Source organism: Osmia lignaria, chromosome 5 (assembly GCF_051020975.1).
Source record: "Osmia lignaria lignaria isolate PbOS001 chromosome 5, iyOsmLign1, whole genome shotgun sequence".
Classification (NCBI taxonomy): Eukaryota; Metazoa; Arthropoda; class Insecta; order Hymenoptera; family Megachilidae; genus Osmia; species Osmia lignaria.
This window is the reverse complement of record NC_135036.1, coordinates 5,714,844-5,740,674: the sequence shown is the minus strand read 5'-3', so window position 1 is coordinate 5,740,674 and position 25,831 is coordinate 5,714,844. Positions and strand designations below refer to the sequence as shown.

Here is a 25,831-nt window from a genome sequence, read left to right as displayed (position 1 = left end):
TTCCAGATGTCGATTCTGCAAAAAAGCATTCTCGGACAGTTCTACCTTAACGAAACATCTTCGTATTCACTCCGGTGAGAAACCGTACCAATGCAAGCTGTGTCTATTAAGGTTCAGTCAAAGTGGTAACCTTAACAGGCATATGAGAGTCCACGGTGGCTCTCTAACGTGACACAGCTCAATATCGATTATCGATAACAATCGCGTTTTACCGCGATGCTGTCGAATACCTGTGATTCAACTTGGTTCGAGCTTACCTGAGAAAATGTAAAAAAATAAACTAATTACGACGGTCGATACTCCTAGAACAGGGTGTTCTGCCTCCTGACTGATTCAATTTCGCGGAAACGAACTACACGCTTTGTTATTCAAGGGCTTAACGACGTTTGGATATTTTTTTAAAACGATACACAAGACAAGTAATAATCACAATATGTGTTTGTATTTGGCATTAGGAACTCGTCGAGAATTCATTATAGTTATCATCTTCTTGAATCGGAACAGCGAATCGAAGGAAAATTAGAAAACGAATATATGAAACGCCATTTAATATATATATATATATATATATATATATATATCTTAAAAAATGAATTCTGCCCTCGCAAATGTTTCTCCTGATCATTTTCGTTCATCTGTGCGTTTACGAGAATCGTTACAAACGGGTCAGGATAGGTTAAGAAACAGGGTATCGCATATGTAGACCTAACAGCATCCACCACAGCACCGTTGATTATTGTACAAATATTGTATTTATTATAATTATTATTAATTATAATATTAATGTTGCTGTTTTCACCACCTTCAATTTTTCATTATGTGGCTTTTTCTTTGTCAGTTTGCTTTCTTTTGTAATTGTAAAATGAAGGTGTTTTGGCGCCATTGAAAAAAAAAACGATCTCTCTCTTTCTATATATATAATATATATATATATAATATTCATATGAGAACAACTGATTAAAAACGGATGAATGAATATGTGAGTTTCTGGTTGTTTCTTTTTTTCTTTTTTTTTTTTTAGTTTTCTTGTAATCCCACAGCATCAGGACCCACATATTTTTCTCATAGGAAGAAGGGAGGAAAAGGAGGTTTCATGTTTTACTGGCTAGTTGGTAATCGAAGTGGGGTAGTAGATACTAGTTCATGAATCCTCATATTAATTTGCCTCTCTTCACAATTACAACTATATATATAAGAACAACTCTCTTGTCCTCTTCGTAGAATAGTGTCTCCTCTTCATTCGTCAAAATTCTCTCGCTCGCTCTCGTTCTCTCTTTATAATATAATAATGTATTTATAAGTAATAATATTTCTTGACAAAAAGAAAAAGAACGTATGTATAATGTTTCTACGTTATGTACCCAGTGTACAGCTGCGAGCGAAGACGAGTTGGCCTCCTCTTGTTACCTCTCTATATCGGAAGTCTTCTAAATAAGCATGCAGCTTCGTGGACCACCTCGTCCCGCTTCAGACATACCCTTGTCGTGTAAATTGTGTACGGTCACGTACAACTTAGGCTTTCTTTAATTAAAGAAAAGCGAAGAGGGGAAAAATGTCCCACCACTCGCCTTTGTTCTTTGTGTGCGAGGATAGGAGGTTATAGGTTAGGCTGCGACTACAGTGAAAACATTCTCTAACAAATAATCGAATAAACAAATTCTTAAGAGATTGGTTACATTGTATACGTTCCGAAGAATATTACAAATCTATTCGTCAGAAGATTAGTGTGTTAGAAAATGTTTCCACTGTAACTGTAGTCTTAGGCTCTCCCTAGGGAATTTCTTGACTTCCCTAAGACCTAAGGCTAGTGGTGGGGGGTTCTCCCTCTACACTTATTCTTAATCATAGGAAGTCTACGTTGCACTGAAGTGTACGTAGCGTATTTCTATTTAAAAATGTATAATGTCATCTCTGTCACGCTGTGTACGTATTTTGTGATGCTTTGTTTTATTTCTTCTTTGAAATCTTTCTCTCTCTCGCTCTCGCTCTTTCTCGCTCGCTCCTACACATCGTGTGTCTCGTAGTATTATCGATCAAGTGTTGCTTAGATCAGTTGGAATGGTTTTTTCATCCGCTTTGAAAGCTTCGAAGCAAAAGCTCGTATGTATGAATGTATGTACGTGTATACGTGTGTAATGTGTATGCGTGTATCCCAGAGGCATCGATGAATACCAAACGTTTCAGTCTATTTTTTTTCTTTCGAACGTGTTTTTTTTAAATATAACAAAAAAAAGGAAAAGAAAACACTTTATCTGGCATATATCGACCGCTGAGAACAAAAAAATTAATTATCTATACATATCACTTTTTCTTTTCTTTCTTTCCCGCAATTTGCGTGTCTCTTAAAAAACACACGAGGTTCGACGCTTCACGATCGCACATCGGCTTCGAAAAATTGTATTTTTAAAAATCAGTGACCAACACCATTACGACCATCCATGAATTACGACGATAGCTCAACAGCCCTTGTTTGTATTTTTTTTCTCTCTCTCTCTAAATTCTGATAGATTCTCTCATAAAGCGAAATCATATAAAAAACCGAATAGATATGTGTGTCTCTAAAATAGATTTCTTCGTACTCTTAATTTCTTTTTTTTTTTTTCGTTTTATTTACTTATTATCATCGCTTTCAATAATTTTTCTCAAAAAATTGTCCATTTTTCCTTCTCTATCAATCTTCTTCTTCCTCTTCTTCTTCTTCATCTTTTTTTTTTTTCTTTAAATGATTTATCTTTCGATAATATATTCCAGTGTTCGTAACATCGCATTACTTTACTTAATACAATAATTAATCATATTATAATTATCAATTAATAAAACTTGTTTCTGTTCGTACTACCTTTCGCTCATATATCCGTTCTCTCTTTCTTACTTTCTCTCGCACTCACTTCCACCCCATTCGCAATCTCACACGTTCAAAAAGACTGCTAACCGATAAGTATATTTTCTCTGAAACAATAAGTGGTTTTTTGTCTCCTTGGAAACACAAAAATACTCTGTATCAAAACGCCACTTATCGATGTTACCTAGTTTATATATCGTTACGGATTTAAACCTCTCGATGAAGATGCTGCATTCATTTCTTTTCTTTTTTTTTTCTTTTATCTTTTCTTTACGGAACGTTAAGGCATTCGTGAGTGTAACTTGAAAGAAGTACAAAAATACATGCCAACAAATCAAAGATGACACATTTTTTTTCAGTTTATTGAAGCAACTCGTTTTTCTTTTTTTTTTTCTCTCTTACTATACACCCGTGCATAACGATCTCGATCGATACCGATGAACGTCCCGGATGAATAGCATCCTCGAAAAGAAGGAGAGAGAAGAAACATCGTGGTCAACAATCGCCTACGAGTCATACCATTCGAAAATATATATCTTTCATCCCACCTATCACTCCTTAATACACATAAAAATAAAAAAAAAACCCTAACATTCAATACAAAAGATCATATATATATATAGTTCCCTGTAACTCAAACAATCGCTTCTATATACACACTTTATTTTCATTACAAAATAGAAGAAAAATTTACAACCGGTAACTCGGTACCATATTTCGATCGTAACTGAGATTTATATAAAATTAGGTTCACCAAGAGTCTCTCTCTCTCCTTTCTCTCCAAGAACACAAGGATTTTTCTTTTTCTTTTTTTCTCTCTCTTCTTCGTCAGATACAATTTTATTCATCGGATCGATATAATTGAAATGAAACAAACCTTACTTTTTAATTATACACGAATATCGTAAGGCAATTGAAATGCGTCTACTCTGCATCGATAACGACGTTTGAAAATTACAATAAACCAGGCATTCGGTTGATGAAGTTCTACTCAGTACTACCAACACAGCGGTGGTGAAGTACCCTCCCCCCCACAACAACGCTTCGAGAATGCCCCAACGGATTACATACTTCCTCGGTTTTCCTTTTCACCTTTGTCCGCATTCATTTTTTTTTTTTCTCGTTTACCACAGATACGATAATATTTATTACTAAACTTCTCTGGTTTAATTTTTCTCGTTACCACTTTCGACACCAGGGTTTTCTTGGACTTTACGCAGCATTTTCATGATCACGGAGTAAAAACATAAAAATGTATATCAGTGAGCAACTACATTTTCATTTTAATAATAAACATACTAACACTGAGAGAATTACAACGTCCACGAAAGAAACAAAGTTTGTAAAAATTACTGAAGTTGCCAAATTATATATCTATAATTAATATATGCTCTTGGGAGTATGGTTCTTTTAGAAACAAAAAACTAAAGAGCATGCGCGAACCCAAATACAGTGTGGCGAAATAATGTATGACCTTGCGAGAAAAGACTAAATCCATATTTTCTCATACTTCAAAATGAAATATGTAATTAATCGAACATATATATATATATATATACATATATGTAATATCCATATCGAACAGGGAGGTTTTTTTTCATTTATTTATATCAGAAGATATTTATGAAATACTAAAAAGAAATTACAAAATGGAATTCTACGTTGAGAATAGAAAATAAAAAATAACATTCTGGAATTTGATTAACATTCCCTAGATTTCGTTAACCTATCAATTGGAAGAGAAATATCGTCAATGAAACATACACAGACATTTAGGCTAAATTCGTTTTTTCAACATACTTTTCAACTATACGTGCCAGATGTTACAATGTCACCCATGTTTGATTTGTACTCTATGACTAGCCAATGTACTTCTCGATGCTGCAGGTTATCATAAAAGGAAGAACTGATCATGGGGCTCGAGGAACTAATTACCAATCGACCTTCGAAAAAAGAAAGAAAAGAAAGAATTAAACAAACAAAAAAAAAGAAATAATCAACAACATCGTTTTGTATCGTTCAGTTTTGCGTCCTCTAAAGTCACGTGCGGTTAAGTATGAAGTGATTCTTTTTCTTCATTTTTATACAAAATTACGACACACAGAGAATTCTTACCCACCGTTTGTTATTTCCTCCGTTTAGCCACGACATTTCATAATCCGTCATCATTACTGCCCAACTGTATTTGGTTTGGTCACAATGTTTACATCAAATGCACTATTCGAGGAGTCCACCAAACGTAGACTCAAAAGCTCAGCATACATGCGCACACCATTCATACGAGGCATGCACACGATGCCGATGCAGGTAAAACACGTGTACGTTTAAGACAAAAAAAAAAAAAAAAAAAAAATGAAACACGTATTTTACAAGCACACAGCAATCATACAACTTCTTTCTTTCAAGCATTCGTTCAGCTCTCTCCGTTACTTCATCCTCTCTCTCTTTCTTTCTTTCTCTTCCCGCCTACCCCCCGTTCTCTCTTTCACTCTTTTTCTCTCAAGGATGGATTCCCTCGAGTTCCTCGGAAGCAGCGGACAGATTTTTGGGGCACATCGTGCACGACACACGTTAGTCAATCGGCCATTTGTCGTCGGAGGTCGTGTGTAAATGGCTAAGGGAAATTAGATCGGAGGGTGGTGCTGGAGTGGACGTCGGGGGTTCAAGGTCAACGAGGGCTCGGTGCAGGTGGGCTTGGCCGGGGGTCAGGCTCGCTCACTATGCTGTGTGGTATACCGGTTAATCCAGCAGTAGGAGGAGCTGAAGTAGGGCCTCCAGCCCCACCGCCGCCTACCGTTGGACCCGTAGGGCCTGTAGGACCCCCGGCGCCTGCACCGCCTGCAGAGGAGTTCGGTCCGCCACCACCCCCACCACCACCGCCGCCGACGACGGAATGCCCACCAGGAGGTGGGGGTGCAGAATCGTGAGGAGTCGTCGAATGCGCCTGTTGAACGGGCAGCCCCCCGGAATAGTATCCGCCGTTGATCCCCTCAGGGTAGCTGCTGGAGAAAGCGAAAAGAAATTGGCCACTTCGATAAATGCCTTTTACAAAGTGCCCAATCGATCTTAGGAAATCCAAAGGTTCGAACGCTTCTAACCACGTTACTTTACACACTCGATTCTCTTTCCATGTAATACGAGTTAACATCTGCTTGAAAATCTGTTTCTGTAAAAATTACGATATCTTTTTCCCCCGGTGTAAGAGAAACAAATGCAACGATACTCAAGTAATACCCTATGCTTTTTTTTTCACTTTTTTTTTTTTTTTTTTTTTATCTTTTTAATATAAACAAGCTGAATAAGTCTTTATTAATGTACGAACATAGCTTACCCGGTCGAGGAAAGGAAGTATTCCTTGTTCACACAGTTTCGTAAGCAGTCGGGTATACGACCAACGATAGCTCTTCGTATTTCACTCGCTGCCATCTCGCGAAGCTCGGTGCAGCTCGCGTCGCTGTAGAATGCTGCGTGTGGTGTACATAACAGATTGGGTGCATCTTTTAAAGGACCTGGAAGAAGACAAAGATCCATTTACATTACTAACGTTGCAACATTCATGAACATTAAGCAATCTTCTTGCGCATTGTTTACTGAAAGACAACTCCTACTGCGAGCGGACATTCGCACAGTAATACAGATGATTCATCAATGAACTCATTAATATTGAATATAATATTTCATTCATGAAACATTAAAACACGTGGTTGAATTCCCATTACTAACTAATGAAATTGAAAATAACTTCAGCTCGTAACAATTAGCAATTTAGGTTTTTTTTTTCTTAGTCCATGCATAAATTTTCCAGCATGTTTTAATTTTACTTCTATGTGCTATGTTTCATGGCACCTATGATACACGAGCCTGATGTTATTCCATAGCAAGGAAGGGCCAGGATGATGAAAGGAAATGTTAGTTAGGTGATCAGGGGTTAGGCGCGGGTAGATAAACTCACACTGCGAGGACTGACCCTGAAAGACGTTGTATGGCTCGTTTTCATGCACATCAAGTGCTGCTGCACGAATTCTGCCTTGTTTCAACGCTGCGGCTAGCGCGTCATCATCTACCAATCCACCTCTTGCTGTATTGACTAAAAAGGCGCCAGGTCTCATCTAATAAAATAAAACATGAATATTGAAAGAATATTTAGACATTGGAATCTTAAAATTCTTTCCAGATTAAACTGTACCTGTTTGATGGTGAATTCGTTAATTAGGTGATGATTGTGCTCGTTCAATGTACAATGCAAGGATACACAGTCTGATTGGAATAGTAAATCCTGTAATAACAATAACAATTAATTAAAGTGTTCATATGAGTTGCAATTACAAGTTTGTACTATTATTTCAGTAGCAGCTGTTCAGACCTGTAGTGTGTAGACCCTGTTAAGACCTAGAGACTTCTCAATTCCATCTGGTAGATAGGGATCATAGAAGATGACAGTGAAGCCAAAAGCTTTGGCCCGCAGTGCGACCGCAGAACCAATCCTACCTAATCCAACTATGCCAAGTGTGTCACCCCGTATCCTTGCACATCCTGTCGCAGCTTCCCTGACCTGAACGCATCAAACATTGAAATACATTAGAATTTCAATTTCTCAAACCGCAAATAACGAAGACGATACGTACAGTGAAAGATAAATGATTAAGTCATTATAATTCTTACCTGTTCTGGTCCTGTGAATTTTTTTCCTTCACGTACCATGTTCGCCAACCAATACGTACGTCGATATAAATTTAGAATGAGGCAGAGAGTAGTGTCAGCTACTTCTTCAACGCCATAGCCAGGCACATTGCACACAGCGATGCCAAGTTCTCCTGCTGCTTTGACATCTATGTTATCGACTCCCGATCCAATTCTTACAATGATTCGTAATGTTTTGAATTTTTCAAGATCTTCTTTTGTCAAAATTATAGTGTGCCACATTAACGCCCCTACTGCTTCATTTAGTACCTATAAATAAATGTACATTTTTACTCTTCGTTATTGGACGAAATTGTTCAATTTCTTAGTAATTATTAGTAATTGGTTCAAAATTGTGTTCTTCTTTTTTGTTATATTAAAAATACAATTAACTATGAGAAATTGTAGAGCGAATATTTTACCTTTTCATGAATTTCTGATGTAGACTGCGCATCACAGAAGGCTACTGTTGCGATATCTTTAAGGATAGGCATTTCAATAGAGCAGTCTCGGCCATCTAACAAAGCCACTAACGGTCTTGACTGAATGGGTCCATTTGCAATAGGACCCCTCAGGTTCTCCATTCGAGGGCGTTTGGACATCATCTTCCGTTTGTCCATCGGTCAAACAGCCCCCCAATTTTTATATTTTTCACTTGTACTTTCAATGTCACTAAGAATGCCTGCTTTCTTCCAAGGAAGTCCTACAGTTCACTGATAAGGAAGCCTTTTTGTATGTCTTAAAATATAACTTTCCACTTTTACGCTTTGTCACACAAATTGCTTCCGTAACACTGATTTCTGGTCGGTTTTTGGACAAGGACCGCCGAACCTCCAACACATCACGACTTGTTGAACACCGTCTCCTGAAAACATTAAACATTAATCCATTATTATACAAATAATTAAAACATATGTATATAAATGATATAAAAAATCTATCGATATCCAAAGTAATAAGAAAACATTTTCATTAAATAAATCTGTATTAAACAAATCATGTAAACAAGACTAAATTAAATACATTAATATTCTGTGCATCTAGTAAATAAATGATGAACAAACGAAAAGACAAATATACATTTTATAAACAATGAAGATCATGCGAACTGTTCCTATACCTTAACTAATCATAAAATTTGATAAAAGAAAAATGCAATATGTATAAAGTTTTGGCTTCGGTCAATAAACATACATTTCGACGCCTTCATGAATTTCTTCGTAGAAAAGAAATCCATGTGATGCGTACGATTAAAAATACTTGATTTGCGAACGGGGATTATTGTGAAACGAAAAATCCCGGAATACACTGTACTCGATAAAATATTGAAATATTTCGTTTCTTTATGTTACGGAAATCGAAACACTTAGCAGCGTGTGCGATACTGAACGTTTTAGGTTACCTTGAAACGCGCCGGCTTAACCTGCGCACTACGTGTGTTCGGTGCAGTGATAGGAGCGCTCGGAAAACGCAAGAAACTTGAAGAATATAATGCCCGTGTTACGTGAAAGAAAAATCTTTATAAACTTTCTACATTTCAGTTCTAAACGACGGAAAAGAGTCGCACGGAACACACCATGCATTGAGAACGTAATTACTAGCTGGGGCAAATGTTTTTGGAACTGTTAATAGAACGGCTGCCTTTGGTTAGTGGGTCGACATTTTCAGCCCATTTTCGGCAGCAATTGTAAACCAATCATGGTGCGTTAGCGCGCTAAAAATTTCGATCAATTCCCTTCATAATCCATCGAATTTCTAATTTTAAAAACCTTCGCCCGGACGTCGAATGATCGATGCGCAAACGACTGTACGAAAAGAGAAAATGTTCGATCGGAGTCGATTTAGTACCCCGGTCGCTTTTATATGGCGGAACGGAAAAATGCTGAACCAGCGAAGTTCCATAAGAAAGTAGAGAAACTGACACGTGGCGCCCTCGTCAGACGCCGTTACCGCACGATACTTAACCAAAGATCATCAAAAATAAATCAAACTTTTAAGAAAGTACTTTGAGGTAAGATGCTCTCGATGATAAGTACAAGTTACTATCATTTGTAGAAAACGAGATAAAACATTCATTGATCGGAACCAATTGAAAAAGTTTCTTCCGTATCGAAAGGGAAAATTCTGTAACTTTGTATTGGGAGACAATCTCTCCGATTAACTTGGATACTTGGATGAATTTAACACTTGTTTTGTCAAATTACATTTAACGTTCGTTTAATCAAAAAACCATGACCTTTGTTTCCTGATTCATATAAAATCTTCTAGTTTCATCGATCAATGCTTTTATCGGCACGTTTAAGACACAGATTGATATCTGTCCGGTTCATCGGCAAAGAAAAATCGGTATCACAGATACATAAAATGATACCACGTTAAAATTCGTTTATCCGGCCAGCGACGTCGAAGAAGATGGACAGATAGGAATGTTTGATCTGTCGGTCAATACACACAAGTAATCGGAAACATAACCCGCCGAGAAGGCTACAAAATGAGATCGCTGCTAGCGTCAGCGGAAACAAGGATGCGATACTAACGCAGAGTGCAAACCCAAGCACTTTGACTTGGGCACATGTTGTGCCAACTCAGCGAAAATGCAAGCTAATATCATCAAAAGGAGGAGAAGCAAGGAGGCGAGATTAAGCCCTTGTTCGACAGCTGGAAACGTATATCATACGTAATACTCGTACGGTTAGTAGTAGTAGTAGTAGTAGTATGGAGAGCCAACGTGTCCAGGAAGTGCGTTCAGAAAGATATAACCCATACACACCCATGAACATATCAATCTGTATCATATAGAAAAAAAAATATAATAATGTTTCTTAAACCGCCGAAGGGTCTTTAAAAACTTAGGAAAAAACATTTTCAAGTAAATTAAAAATTCATCGAGCTTTTAAAACGAACGTTTCAGCTAAGTGGTCGAATTCAACCCCTTCAGCTTAATCTCGGTGTGCAACAGAGTTTTTCGAGTTATAGATACAGCGATGGGGGGGGGGGGGGGGGGGGGGGGGTAAGCACGGCAAGGGTGGGACGGCGAATCTGCTAGTGGGATGGGGAGCTATGAGGGCGAAGTTATCCAATTATTGTCTAACCTGGGAGCAACTTTACTTGGTGGAGAACCATTGGTGGGAGGGAAGGCTCGTCCTGCCAGCTCTCTCCCTTCCTACAATCGAGCCACGATAAAGTAAAGTTTGTTTCACAACTTGCCGCGCGGAGAGGTGACTAGGTTTTTGTTAGTGACACGTGAAATTCAAACGGCTTCGTTGCGATAATAATCGCGGTAAGTTTTTCTTATATCACGCGATAAAGGAATTTACACTTGAGAAAGGTCTCGGAAATTAAGTTATAAGTTCACTAATAGTAACAACCCAATAAAACTTTCCACAGTTATAAACGTTTAGGAACACTTTACGTATAGAGTGTCCCAGTAATCATGGTGCAGTAATTCAACTAACGATTTTTATATCATTGAAACTAAGTTATTAAAACTAAGACATTTTAAAGCAATACGATTTTCACTGCTTACAATGTCGTATTAGAAATCCTCGCTGATAATGGGCCAGAAATAAACAAGCCAATTAGGAAAGCGCACTAGCGATAACGCTTGCTGTAATGACGCACATGGCATTGTATAAACTTTTTTCTACACTCGTATTACATATACGCGAACCTTGATATACAACCAACATTTTTTATACGCCTGATAAATCTATAAACCAAAATCTTTCCTCCGCGCGTTTAAAAATAAAACAGGCGAACTCCAATAGAACTCCTATAAAACGAACGAAGAAAGGAAAGCGAAAAGAAATTTGCCTAAGCCGCGAAAGAATCCGGAGGAAAGGAAGCAGGAAGTCGGCCAATTACCAGGATAAATATCGGCGGGGGTGTCGCGGCGCTGTTGTCAGGACGCTATCGGAGACATCAAAGAGAGGGCGACAGACTCTCGAGGCACGGAACGGAGGGGGGAGGGATCTGCCAAACAACACCCTGAACAAACAACACGCGCTTAAACAAATGCCCGTCTGAAAACAGAGAGCGAGAGTTTGCTCTAAGTTGCAAACAGAAAAAAGGAGAGTCCGAAGAACTAGAATGGAAAGGGAGAAGAAACTCGTCCAATTATGATGACGAGTATCGGTGTCGGCGTTCGGGCATTCTCATCCTTGGGCACGACGGAATGGCCGGGAAAAGGGGTAAAGAGAGGGGCTCTGCTGTTGCTGCTCCGTACCTTCCGCCTCCGCGTTCGTCTCACCAACGTGCACAAGCGAACGGCCATGAGTGTGGAAAGGGCGAGGGTGGGGGGGGAAGGGTAGGGATGGCGAGGGAGAGGAGAGGCGACTACTTAAAGTTGGCGGAAAGTTTGGTTCGGCAGCAAAGTTAACTCAGTTAAGTTCTCCGCTCCTAAAGCGAAACTTCGGTTCTCCAACGCCTGCCTGCTCTGCTTGCCCTCCATCTCCTCTTCTTCTCTTCCATTCCCCGCTGCGTCATCCCTTTCTCTTTCTCCTTTCGTCCAACATGCCGTTTCCTACTGTCTTCCCTGGCTACTATCTCGTTCCTACGGTGCTTCTTGTTACGAATAACCAATGTGTTACGGAATTATCACTTTTCCGACGAAACTATCGTCACGATGCGATGTACGACCGTGGACGATCGATCGGGTATCGACCGATGGTACACGGTCGGTATCAATCTCGTTCGGTTACTGCCACGGCACGCTCTCTCGCGCGTCAATTTGCGGGCTCGATAGAGGGAGGGGGCCGTGGCAAAATGGTTTGCGGCTGGAACAACATTTTGAAACGCGCGTAGACGGCCAACCACGCTCTTTAGATTCCTAAAGTGTGAGTGTTTGAAAATAACTCTCGGATTCTTCCTCTTCTTTACGAGTGGACGTGTTCTGCAACGTGTAAATATTTTTTTGTGTTCCTCTACCGGGAAAGTTCCGAAATAGAACGCAGGATCGTACGTGAAGCCGTAGAAAAGTAAAAGTGACTCGGATCCTTTACGGAAAGAAAGATGTTCCTTCGGGTCTTCTCGAAGTCGGTGCGGGAAAAGTCACTGGTAGCGATCGAAATTCCGAGACTTAAAGTTCGTCAGATTCCCAGCTTGTGTTCATCGTTGCCCTTCTTTGAACATACGTGTATAGAAGCTTGTAAGCATCGTTTTGTAACAGATGCCAGTCACCACGGCCGGAGTTACTGTCCCTCCTTTGATGGTACGCCAGAGCAAAAGAAGAAACCGGTCGAGTCGGTACTTACGAGGAGGTTTAGCTTTCAGGGTTCGCGTATGTAGTTCGGAAAAGAAGTAGCGAACGTTCTCCCGGTAAGGAAAAAAAGTTCGTTGAGCCGACATTTTTCTAAAGAGATCCAGAAGAACGGGAAACGGTTACCTTGCCATTTTTGAAAGAGACAGGATATTTCAGCTACCCATCAGAATTATTACTACTTAATTTACCGACTTGTACTGAGTGAGCCCAACAGCAGAGACGTGACTATCGATAAATGTCGATGATATTGAAATGTTATCGATATTTCAATATACCGATAATATCGAAGATATTGTCAAGATGAAAAGACGACTGAGGTAGACTGCACAACAATTTATCTATATTTATTATTTTATTAAATTATATAATATAAATTTGATCTGATCGAAGGTGTAATCGGCTTTCCAAAACTTTACATAATCACAATTAAATATTTATCGATACCTACAACTTCTGTGCCCTCTGAAAAATTATTTTCTAAAACAGGGAAAAGGAACAAAATCACAGCCAAAATTTGTTAATATGTTATCTATGATAAATTATAATAAAAATAAATAAATTATAAAGAATTTTATTAGAATTAATATGCTGCATTCTACTTTAGTCCCATCTATTCGCATTAACGATATTTTAACAGTATAATCGATATATCGTCAAATATCGTTAAGATATCGATAACTTATCGATAATCGATATTTTACCCTATACACCCCGAGGACAGTTCGTCTTATATTGTTATAAAATAAAACATACCACTGAAGTAACTTTGAAACTTTCGATAAAGATCAAGAGAAAAAGTCGCAGAACAAAGAAGAAAGGATTTGTTGAACTCGGTGAATTCAGTTGACGTCGGCCTTGAGATTACACACCCGCGTCTACAAATGTCGATGCACATGCAAAGCGCGCTCGCAACACGGATTCCGTTCTCCCTTCTCTCTTACGTACTGATCGATATAGGTGCACGCGTTTAATAGCCTGACGCCTTTGCACGATGACAGTCAAATCGGCTCACCCAATGACTCATTCCGTAATGGGAAATTAACAGGTCTCTAAGAGGCGTCTTTGAGAAGTTGACGATTAAAATAACCGCCTGCGTCTTGGAAACCATTCTAACCTGACTTCTGACCGCTACGCGATGACCAACAGCGGCCATCTGAAAGCTAACCCTGCCCAACGCCGCCTCAACTTGTACTTCCCGAGACCATTGACTAGTATTCGACTTTCGCGCGAGTTAACTTTGAAAACACTTGCCTCGCCGCGTTTTCTACATCATCGTTGCTGCCGTTTACCTTGGCGAACTATTCTTCCCGGAAGTTACGGATCCATTGAAACGCCCTCTCCCGTGTTCGCGCGGGTATAACCGAGGAGAGAAAAAAAAAAAATGGCAGAAAACTTAAAAGATTTTCAAGTTGCTTGGAAACTTTTAATTAGCGACTGACAAAAGCGTCGCCAGTTACGTTGTTGAACAAAAGCGATAATAGGAGCAACGATGATAAACTGACGTACAATCGTTGCCGCTTCAAACTTTCAGCAAGTAATAACGCCGAGTAAGCGTACGGGAGAGAAAGTACACAGACTATACCGGGAGTCTCGGTACGTTGCATTCGCATTCGAAAGCCCGAAAGACAGAGAGGACCCGACAGGTGGGCGCGTGTAACAAGGGAAAGAGTCGGCCAAACGCGTCTCGGGCTTCTCAAAACCGTTTAACATCCGTTTAAGTATCCTCGTGACCGATGAGTGACGTTCGATCAGATCTGAACGAGCATATCGTCACGTCGGTTTCGTTCGCGGCGTTACGATGCAAGGAATTGTTACGGCATCTCTCGTACGAGGTCCCGGTCCATTCGCATGGGCCTCCACCCGACGGGTTAAGAAGAGCGAGTCGATCGAGAAGCATACATAAAAAGAACAATGCCAGTACTACGTTCAAGACATGTGCTAGCTCGTGTCCCCTCTATTCATGGTAGGGAACGCGATGAATATACCCTTGTTGAGTTTCAAAGTTACATACACTCCGTCGACTTCGCCGACCCCCCTCCCACCTCCTCTTTACGGTTTCTCCTATATCCTCTTCCGCTCTGAATCAGAATTTTCCACATAAACCGCGACAACTTTTCTTATTGTTTCCGTGCCCCCTCTGAACGTGCTTCATGGAATAAATTACTTCATGGAATAAAAAGAGTCGCTTATATAGAATCTTCGGCGTCGATGCGAACAACGCGAGTGTTATTTAGATTGAATTTTACTTTGGGAGACAGGAAATTGTTGACTTTCATTTTGATAATTTAATAGTATTCGACGAGTAGAATCCAAAAATATCAATTTCATGCTCGAGGATTCAAGCATTCAAAAGTTATTCCTATTTAAAGTTGAGCGTTTTTAGCATATTTTGAGAGGTTACTTGGACGCCATATTGAATTCTACCCATAATTCGTCCAATCAGCGGTCACTGCCTGTAAACGGATCACGTGACTGGTGGCTAAAGGTCTTGATCATCGAACTTACTTAATTCAAAGGAAAGAAAATGTACTTACAAATACTCTGAAAATATTCAATTTAGAAAATGTATAACCTAACCAATATTTATAAAACCCATATAGCTATAGAGGCAATATACTATTTCATTTTCCCGCCGAAATGGCTCCGGCCCACGAGATCTATGCTGATTGGACGAATTACGGATAGAAGTCAATATGGCGTCAAAATAACCTCAAAATATGCTAAAAATACGTACCTTTGTATGCGCATAACTTTTGAACTACTGGATTCTTGATCTTAAAACTGGTATCATTGGATTCCTCTCGTCAAATACTATCAGAATATCCAAAAAATAATCAACAATTTTGCGTCTTCCAAAGTAAAAAATTAACAAAAGTTCAAGGCGCCAAAAATCAATCGGTCAATTAACCAACGCCTGAAATCGGTAGGAGTGAAACGAATAAAAACTTGAAAGGAATGATAATCCATTAGGAACGCCTAATAAGTTACAATCCATTAGCCACAACTGTTACAAACGGGAACACGTTTGTCCGCTGCGTATTAGAGGGCCAATTTATAACTTACTTCATGCCCGCCACCATCGTCCACTACGGATCGGCCAATGTGAGGAGCGCGTGTATAAAAGCGACCTCACGGGACCGCGAGTGTATACAAACGATTTTCTCTCTTTCTCTTTCGTACACGACTTCTCGTCGTGAAAACAGCGATGAGTGAGGGCCCCGTCGTACACTTGTTTCCTCGTACTCACGTACCCGTACAGACACATATCTCTACATATGCTACGTAAATACATACATACGTATGTGAATACAAAACTCGCTTCTCTCGCGTCTTCTCTCGGTTGCACGCCTCCTGTCTTCCTTCTCTTTCTCTTTCTATCTCTTTTAAACGTTCTTTCTCTGTCCTCTTCTATGTGATCGTCCCCAATGGTCGTACAGGTTCGTCGTGTTCGTCGACTCGACCTATGCGCGCGCGCGTCGCAGCACACCTATACAGAGTTACATTGGGTTAGGACAAGTGCGTAGAGAACGGCAGAGAGTAGTTTCATGGAGTTTAGTTCCTCGTAGTGGATATGGCATCTTGACTCCTAGTAGTGGAGTGTGGCAAGCAATGGCCGGCCCGATCGATGTCTCGGCAACTTCCCACCCTCGACAGTTTGCCCCTCTCTTCACGACACGTCCCCCGCCGATCCCCCCCTGCCCCCCTGCACCGAACGCCGTACGCCGGTTTTCCTCATCCCAACCGTCAGATTCCCCCCCGTCTCTCGCCCAACCGCCTCCCCCCCCCGATGTCCCATCCTCCGACACATCGAACTAAATCCCGGAGCTGCTTACTGCTTCCAAGTCTGTTTACAATGGCGATGCGCTACCCCCATTATCCCGGGGTCGTACTTCATGTTCGGACTACATCACACCCAGTGACGACGAATCTGTTCTCTTTCTTTTTTTTTCTCTCTCTGTTCTTTTCTTTTTTCTTTCAACGTGTACGCTTCTTTCGAGCACTCTACAATTTTCCTCTTCGTCTCTCTCTCGCTCAGCCGGTATCTTTGTTATATCTCGTTTACGGCGCGATTCCTGTAATCTCGAGTATTTCAACGCTTCCAGGTATATTTAGCTCATTCAATTTGCGGAAAGATATTCTAACTATAGCGTGTAGCGCTCGGTGGAAGCGTTTTGTAATCGAGCAATAAATTCTGGGATCCATCCCCGCTCGTATTTCAATTCATTTAACAATTCTAATGCCGTGTGTCACCTGTTTCGGATTTTCATTCTTAACTCTACAATCATTGTTCTTCGCTATTGTATTTCATGTTAATTGATATTATATAAAAATTCTAAATTTCTAATTTCGAATCTTAAAAGTAGTCGGATCGTAATTATGGAGACGGCCAATTTGCGATGCGCGATGATGAATGGCGTCGTTACTTTTCAACGTTTCCGTAACTCATTGTACCGCATTATTTACGTAATGCACGCGCATTTAATCTGTTGTTATAGCTATCCGTGTCCGTTTTCCGCGCGACCGGCAGAGACGAATAGCGCTAGATATCTATATTTTCATTCCATTGTTACGGGCATTGTAGAAATCGATTGCCTGTAGCCTGAATACCATAGCGGTAATTACGCTTTTCCCTACTCTCGATTATTTGTACAAGAAGAACCGGCCCATGACGAAAAAGAAATCAGGGTGCATGCGAAACAATTTCAACGTTACGCTGGGATGCTTCGCATAGAAACTATCGTGCAGTATGTATCTACGAATCTAGACGATACGCTCTAAATATCAATCTAATACCAATTTTATTATCGCGATACATCAATGCCGGGGAGGAGAGAGAGAGAAAAAAAGAGGAATTGATTAAACATAACCTTGAATGTATAACGCCTCTCCTTCGCTCCATCGTTCTGCGTACATTGATAACCGAGTAAACAGCGGCACTAGTTCATTTCAAGTATTTTATAGAGCTCGCTATTTTACACGCTTCTTTTTATGGCACATAAATTACATAAACACATTTATACGTTCACCTTCCTCGGTTCTCTTTTTTATCCCGGTGACATAACGGTGAGATTATTTATGAATCATCGAGATTCGAGAACGCGAGTCGAATGTATCGATACACCGATCGATCAGAAATTCGAATAATTCGAAAATAAGCAGGTGCGTACAGTTCCTGGAAAGGATCCCCCATGGAAGGTGTTTCTTGTTACTTGATGAAATAAATAAATGGTTTTAATTTTTTTATTTATTCATTATTGCACGCTGTGTAAAAAGAAAATATTTGCCATCGATGAAACTTTAATAATGAAAGCAAAGAGTAGAGAAGGTGTCTAGTTGCCCTCCCACCGCGAAGGAAAGCACGGTATAGTTGAGTTAGGTCAGTTTACTAGTCTTATATAAAAGGAACTAAGAGTAACGACGAAGAGAAAGAAGACAGGAAACGTTATAAGATATACACAGGACAAACGAAGCGAACCTGAAGAGAACAGAATGCGGGAAGGCATCGAAGCAAAGAGTGAAAGAGGGGCGCAAGAGAAGAGAGTGGGGGCACCTGTTACAACCATCCAAACCGTTCGTTCTTTCGCTCTCCCTTTCCTTCTTTGTCGTGCACTCATCCACATGCCACTTAAGCTGTTACACTTAAATTTCTACGGAACGATCCTGGTACACCATATACACTGTGAACTACTAACATTAATCACCTTAATTATCTTCAATATAAAAAAACTTTCTGTTCATAAGATATTTCAAAGACCATTAAGTCTGTTGGGAAAGTTGTTCGGTTAAACTTTACTTTGAATGAACCATTTTATTTGCCATTTAATAGTTTTCGCTGTGTAGAATCTAAGAATTTAATTTCTAACTTTAGGAATCTAGCGGTTTAGAAGTTATACGTGTATAAAAATTTTGGAGGTTACCTTGACGCCATATTGCTTCTATCTATAATCTGATTGGTCCACGGAGACGAGTATCAGAATGTAGTCAGAAAAACTAACCTAACTTAAGACGCGCAAAGTACACGTAGATAGACATCTGATTGTGAGTTATTCCGCCAATGAGCGCCACCCACGTGATTCTGTCTGCAGTTGGCAACGTCATTCAGCCAATATGGCGTCAAACTAACCTCAAAAGTATGTTAAAAACGGTCAACTTTACATACGCGTAACTTCTGAACCACTGGGTTCCTGAGGTTAAGACTTGCATTTCTGGATTCTACGCATCAAGGACTATTAAATGGCAGACAAAAAAATTAATAATTTTATATTCTTTAAAATAAAGTTAACGCTTGAACACCCTATGTACAGAGCTCCTAAAATAAACCAGTAAATTACAAACATTTTTATTTACGAAGGGATAAGGATACTGAAACTTTTCATGATTAGAATAATGCTCTATTTGACACTATTTCATTTTGTCCAATGAGATTTTCTGTTACTTTTCAAATAGAGTTCTACACTTTCCAAAGTCTTCCATTTTGAATGCTTTATTTTAGTCAAAGGACCCTGATGTACCTTTTCATGGGTTTGGGTCATAATTGACCTGGCTCAACCGTTCGTAGGTTAATCCACTCCACTCTTTGCTATCGTTAAATCCAAGTTAAATATTCTTCCATAAGTATCATCTACGAAACAAGTTCGAAGGAAGTTTTAATAACAGTATGTATTCTTAAGTTTTCCATGAATGTACTCGGCTAAGCAGTCGCATTCCTCATTCGGGCTAACTATTAGCGTTCCCAACAATGCTTCACCTTCGGAATGGAAAAAGGTCCCGTGAACGGAGGTATGAAAAAGAAAAAGTTCCCCTCCGAGTTATGGTTACCTTTTGTTTGCGACAGAGGTTTTACAAGAATGCCTGGCAAGCTTGCGAGGTCTTAATATCCGAACAAGTATTCCTCGTAAACGGTTAGAAATGGCTTTTCTTCCCTAACGGAACGCTTCTAACACATTCTTAAGGTACTTTGAATTTTCTCACGCGAATCGAACTTGTTATCTTGGCTGATTTAAACAGCAGTGTCAATTAACAGCTTGTAAGTGTCGCTGTGGATACACAGGTACATAGATAAAAATTTCTTACAATTGAAGGAGTTGCTGCAATAAAGAGGCAACTTCACTTTTGGGTAATTTCAATAAATCAACAAAAATCAATGAAAAGTCAAGTGCTCCTTCAAATGTAATATAAATTTATATTATAAACTAATTAACTTAAGGTTAATATTCATGTATATGTTTTGTAAGTTTGGGTCACGATTGACCCAGGCTGTTCAAGTGTTAAATAAATCAGTGCAAAAAGTAGAGCTGCCTCCTTCTTACTCCAAAGCCTTAATTGCTGGCACACATCGAATAATATATTTTTTAACCCTTCAGTTCTATACAAGTGATGCTTGAATTTTTATAGAACCCCATGATCCATATTCTGAGTTATTCAATTGGAAATATAGATAATTAATTACTTAGGTATATGGACAATGGAAATAGCAAAAATTTGTTACAAAATAAAAATGAAGTGCACGAAAAGAGAAAAAGTGTTCTCAAACTTTTGGTCACTCATTTTTGGAACATCCTGTAGAGTGACGCTTCCCTGCAGCCCATGGACAATCGACGTAACCACTCTCTCGTGCCTTTTACCGCACTTGTACGGATCCCGGACGAAGTGTAACGATGCCGAGAGATCGATAATAACCGCCGCGGTTTGGTTCCACCCGAGCCTCGTACGAGACAGGGACACTTTTTTCCCCCCTTCCCGCCGATCTAATATCACCCTCTTTGTCTACTACCTTTCGCCATCTATTCTTTCCCTCTCGTGGCGATTTCATGCTTTAATTACGCGACAAAAAAAAAGAGCTGATGAAAAGAAAAACAAGGACGAGGAAGGAAAGTTGACTCCTGCGATCCCTGTTTATAGTTACCTCCATTCATACATTCTTATTCTCATAATGTGGATTTAGGGTCATTTTGATCTATTTACAAATAGAAAATATTTTTAAAAATATCATTTGATCTAATTACACAATGTTTTAATTATAACTTATAATAACTTTGGTATCCATTTTCAGAAGGTTAATTATTTAATTTCCCTTTCTCAAATTCATTTTCATACCCCAGTAACAGATTATTTGCTAACGTACGTACTTATAAAAGAAATTGATTAATTTATAAATGCTCGAGAAATGTAAGGTTGTAAAACATGATACACGTATGTACATTTTTCGCATTATCGTTCCATTATCAGTGCAAGAGATAACATTTTTTAAATAGGCAGTTACGTGTGCCGGCAACATGTACGTATGTATCCTATCGAAGATTATGCAAGTGGTATAATGAACGACTACTCGATGTATCATGTCGGCGATAAATAAAAAAAAAAGTGAAAATTTATGGAAAAGAATTTTACAAATTGGAAACGTTTTCCATGCGTTTCGATAAACGAATTTGCATCTTTCTATCGGTAAGGGTAATTTTATAACCGGTTAGTTTTAAGTTCAGAGATAACGAACGAAGCTTCGTCGAACGATAAACGAGCCAACAGATTTGACAAACAATAACAAATTCATTTCCGTGAACCGTGAATCATCGATAAACCAGAACGATTCTAATGACCAGGAAAAGTTTCTGAAGCAAGCGTTTCATGACCTGCGAGAATTGAACGCGATATTTGACCCGATTATGTCCAACCGCTGGCTTAACAAGTCCCAAGACTACACCTATGTAGATGCCGACTAGGCGAAACTGAATATGTACCAGATTAGCATATGTGTGTTTACAAGTAACACTCTGCAATAAACGTTCACGTGACGTAGGCATTTTGAGAGAATCAGTCAACCGAGGAGAGGTTAGGTTAGCAATTCTTCTAAATCGAGTAATAATGAAGAATGAAAGAAAAACAACTCGGTTGATCAATGACAATGATGTAGTATTATTATTCTATTATAATTCCTCCTCGATCGTTTATTCATTCATTATTCCTTATTCGTCATGACCGTACGATGAACCGACGATCGAGGAAATAGACTGCTTTCGGAATACTGATTTAGTCCAAACTTAGAATAGGAAATCCTAAAGATAATAATTCTGCTAAATTATAGCGCCCAATTTGTAGATATAAGAAATCCTTGATTAGAAATACTTTGTACGTACAGCATTGGGCACGGAGGCTTCCCTAGGTAAAATGGCGTTGTGGGGGAAAAAGGTTTCATCATAGTTACATATAAAAAAATATAGTTAATTCTTTTCTTAAAAAAGTAAGAAATATATAGTGCGTTTTTTAAGTTTGGGACGGCGGACCATGGAGAGAGCCTGAAGATGGCGGACCACGTAGAAAGCCCTAATTCTATTTTCTAAGTTTTACACTATCCCTTTAAAAATATAGTTTATTATGCAAGAAACGCAGTGTATTATATTTTCTATGATACATCTATTAATTTTTTCTAAATTAATCTTGTGCAAACTAAGTATAATCTGTGATAACTTTCAAGCAGCATAGGGAGTTTCCTTTTTCCCTAGGGAGTACTACCATGCTCGATACTGTACCAACAGGACAGTGATCCATTCGAGAGGTAACCACGTCCAATATACCTAAGGTCAATGATAAAAATATCCTAAACAATTACAAACCGACGTTTGTATCCCTGAACAAAACTTCTATTTTGTTAATGAGAAAACTAATCTAATCTTTTTATTTGTCATTCGAAAATAACTTATAACAGTGGAGTTCGAGCTGCTTCGTCAAACCGAGAACGACTTAACTTTCTCGAAGGATAACGCCTTCCCGTTTCCTTTCTCTGGACGACTACTACGGGAGATGAATTTACGCGGCGCCAACGAGGAAAACGTAAATGTACGGGCGACGCTGCGCGTACACACACGAGCCACCCGTGAGTGGGTTTCTAGTAAAAAGAAACAGAAGTGTCGCGACGTGAATACAGGTCACAACATCGCTGAATAAGCAACCGAGCGTTATACCGCTGCCTCTCCGCGTTCAGCAAATTACGTAAGGCCAGAACAGGAGCTCGTTTAAATACCGACACACAATCAACGATGAATAAGTTAACGTGCAATGCGACGCGTACAGACCGGTCGAACGAAATAAGGGAAACATTGTACTTTCCGCGACGTTCGCCCCATATTCCCGTTAGATTCGGGGAAAAAGTTACGCAATACGACATTTTACTTGGCGCCAATCTTCTTTAACAGACACCACCGTGACCTCTGAATCGAACTTCCAAAAGTTCCTCCTCGACAATGCGAAAAATCATTCCGAATTAAGGGGAACAACATTTTTCCGCTAGAAATCGGTATAGAAGAGTTAGTGTCGCGCTTTTAATATCTCGTGGCCGTTCGAACCCTACATTTCAGATTAGTAGGTCGTTAGCATGCTTTATCGCTTTGAACGGAAGCTTGTTAATCAAGTGCAGTAAGAACGTCGAACTCATCGAAAAAATGGAGCTACGAAATTCGACAAATTTTTAATACAAAAACATTCGTTTCTTTACTTTATTATTTTCCTACGTGTACGCACTGATGAATATAAAAAGTGGTACTTTAATTATTAATATCAATGTTATTTACTGATTTGTTTTATTTAATCACGGGAGAGGCTTAAACCCATCGGAAACGATGTACGAGAGCCATACTGGTGATATATCAAATTAAAGGATGCGGGCTGTATGAAAATACATACAAGATTCCCCCAACACCTGGAAAGAAAGTTGAGAACCTCTATGCGTTTGTTGTATCGGTAAGGATGGTAATCGTTTAAGTCCAAGTTCGTTGGAACTCTTGGAGAATGTTCACCCGCAGACGGCGGACCATGGAGTAAGGCCCAATTTTAATTTAATTTTCTGTTTCATATTATTTTCATTTTCTAAATTTTACATTGTTCTAAAAATTATTGGCGAATGTGGTTATAGTGAAACTCGGACATTAATCCTCAGACAGCGGACCATGGTGTAAGGCCCAATTTTAATTTAATTTTCTATTTTCATTTTCTAAATTTTGCATTGTTCTAAAAATTATTAACGAATGTTGTTAAACCCTTGGATGGCGAGCCATGGAGTAAGGCCCAATTTAAATTTAATTTTCTATTTTACATTGTTCTAAAAATTATTTGCGAATGTCATTATAGTGAAACTCAGACATTAACCCTCAGACGGCGGACCGTGGAGAGAGTCCCAATTTTAATGCAATTTCACACGGTCTGTTTACAAATTCTGTTTTTAATATTAACTTTAGGTTAATATCATTGCATGCGTTTTGTAAGTTTGGGTCACGATTGACTCAGGCTACGCTGTTCAAGGGCTAATTTATAGTACGTACGTGGTGTGATAATTTAAGACGAGTGTAAAATCGTTTCTGAATTACGTTGTCGGTCAAAGAAAATCCTGTAGTAGTAGCGTGTGTAGGAGTCTCGCGTGAGAAAGGAATCGTACGTTAATACGGTGTGTGTACATTGTGAGATAAAAAGAGAAAGAGAGATACAAATGAATGATATTCTAGAAGCGTCTATCCAAATGGCGGTCAACCGCATGACACGTACACTTAGCAGAATAAATGATTTACATCGGACTATACTGTACCAGGGGTACTTTAATCCACTGACATGTCCTTCGTACGTTAAATCAACCATTTTCACCAACATGATTCCTTTTAAATTAGAAAAATGTTGGGCTTGATCTGTGCCCGTCGTGATCCGTTCCGAACCGTACACAGTGAACGGTACAACTGAAAATTGTGCAAGCGTTTCTTTTTATAAACAAAAATTTCAAATCGTGCCGACCAGTGCTGCCATCTAGCAATATTTCATAACAATTTTCATACTCTCGCGATACGTCAGAAAATTCATTTAGTCGCACGTGTATTTCAGTTAGAAATAATTTTGAACGAAAATTATTGTAAATCTATTTCACACGAACAATTTATGTACCACCAAGATAGTCTTATGGATACGCACTGTTGTTACAGTCTTTCTGTGTAATAAAACAAATAAATTATTCATTTGTATACTATTGAAAAATTAACATATTGTAAATAATATTTAACAAGTCCTAGACACTGATTCACATAGATGTACACAGAGTGGGAAATACGAGAAGCACGAAGCATGTAATGTTTCATCGGAAAGGTTGGAAGACGTCGCCGAAGGTCAACGTCAAGATACGTTTACAGTTTACACTGGAAAAAGAAACCGACTACTCCGATTGATATAAACTTTCATGGAGGATAAATGAAAATTTCATGAAAGTTTGCGGAAACTCGAAGAATGCATAGGAATAAGAAAAGAGTAATCAGGCCACTGCTGAGCGGAGGAGCGAATAAAAAGAAAGGCGCGTGGTTCGGTACTAACGCGGCGTCTCCCGCCATATCACACTAAGTCGGTATACTCGCACACTAAGTGTCATACACTCGTACACACACAGAAGGACGTAGAACGGTTAAACGATGAACTACGTGTGTATGCATCGTATTGGTCGCGCGCACGGACGGATGGATAGAAACGCATACGAATACACATACACATACGCACGCACGAACCCGCGGAATTTTCTCCGATGCGTGTGTGCACGCATGCACCGTGCACACCAGGGGCCGCGCGAGCGACGCACACGGCGTACACTGAGCTCTCTCGGCGGCGCGATCTACGTGAGAAAAACACTCACTAACCTGTCGGAGGCGATTCTCCCTGTATTCCTTCGGTTCACAGTACTTCTGGGTACTCGTGTATTTTCACCGGGTACACTGCGATCACCAAACTAATCACTCTCTCACACGGCGTTCTTACGATGTGTCTCGGTTTCAGGGGTATACGCGCGGCGCCTTGACTCTGTATTCCGATTCACACGGCTCTCGCGGCGTCCACGGGTGACTTCGAGCCTCCCGTGGAACGATACTCGCTCGGATACGGGCACTGGGGTCACGCGCGCCCGCCCGACGCCCCAGTTATTCACGAAAATCCCTCGATTCGACGAAAAAATTGGTCGACAATGCGCGGAACTACGTTCGCGACTGTCTCCCTCGCTGGAGGAAAATGGCGGCCCCCGGCCATCCGAGTGACTC

At 39.7% G+C, this 25,831-nt stretch overlaps 2 protein-coding genes across 7 annotated transcripts in view; one reads left to right on the top strand and one right to left on the bottom strand.

The window, feature by feature from the left end:
- The window catches only part of LOC117607877 (uncharacterized), a 10,952-nt gene extending 5,752 nt beyond the window's left edge, over positions 1-5,200 (top strand). The window contains exon 7 of the mRNA XM_034332090.2: positions 7-5,200. Within this exon, the coding sequence (XP_034187981.1) occupies positions 7-172 (166 nt within the window). The 3' untranslated portion in view covers positions 173-5,200. The remainder of the gene's footprint in view (positions 1-6) is intronic.
- Positions 2,690-25,831, bottom strand: CtBP (C-terminal binding protein). Of its 6 annotated transcripts, none has more exons than XM_034332098.2 (8): positions 25,439-25,831; positions 7,945-8,387; positions 7,505-7,792; positions 7,206-7,394; positions 7,029-7,118; positions 6,795-6,951; positions 6,174-6,351; positions 2,690-5,841 (listed from the first exon to the last, which is right to left on the bottom strand). In XM_034332098.2, exons 2-8 carry the CDS (start codon positions 8,140-8,142, stop codon positions 5,511-5,513), a joined length of 1,431 nt encoding a protein of 476 aa, XP_034187989.1. In that variant the 5' UTR covers positions 8,143-8,387; positions 25,439-25,831; the 3' UTR covers positions 2,690-5,510. The 6 variants fall into 6 exon arrangements, with proteins under 6 accessions (XP_034187989.1, XP_034187986.1, XP_034187990.1 ...); XM_034332095.2 differs by having other exon boundaries at positions 2,690-5,844; positions 25,439-25,830; XM_034332099.2 differs by having other exon boundaries at positions 2,690-5,844; positions 6,810-6,951; positions 25,439-25,828.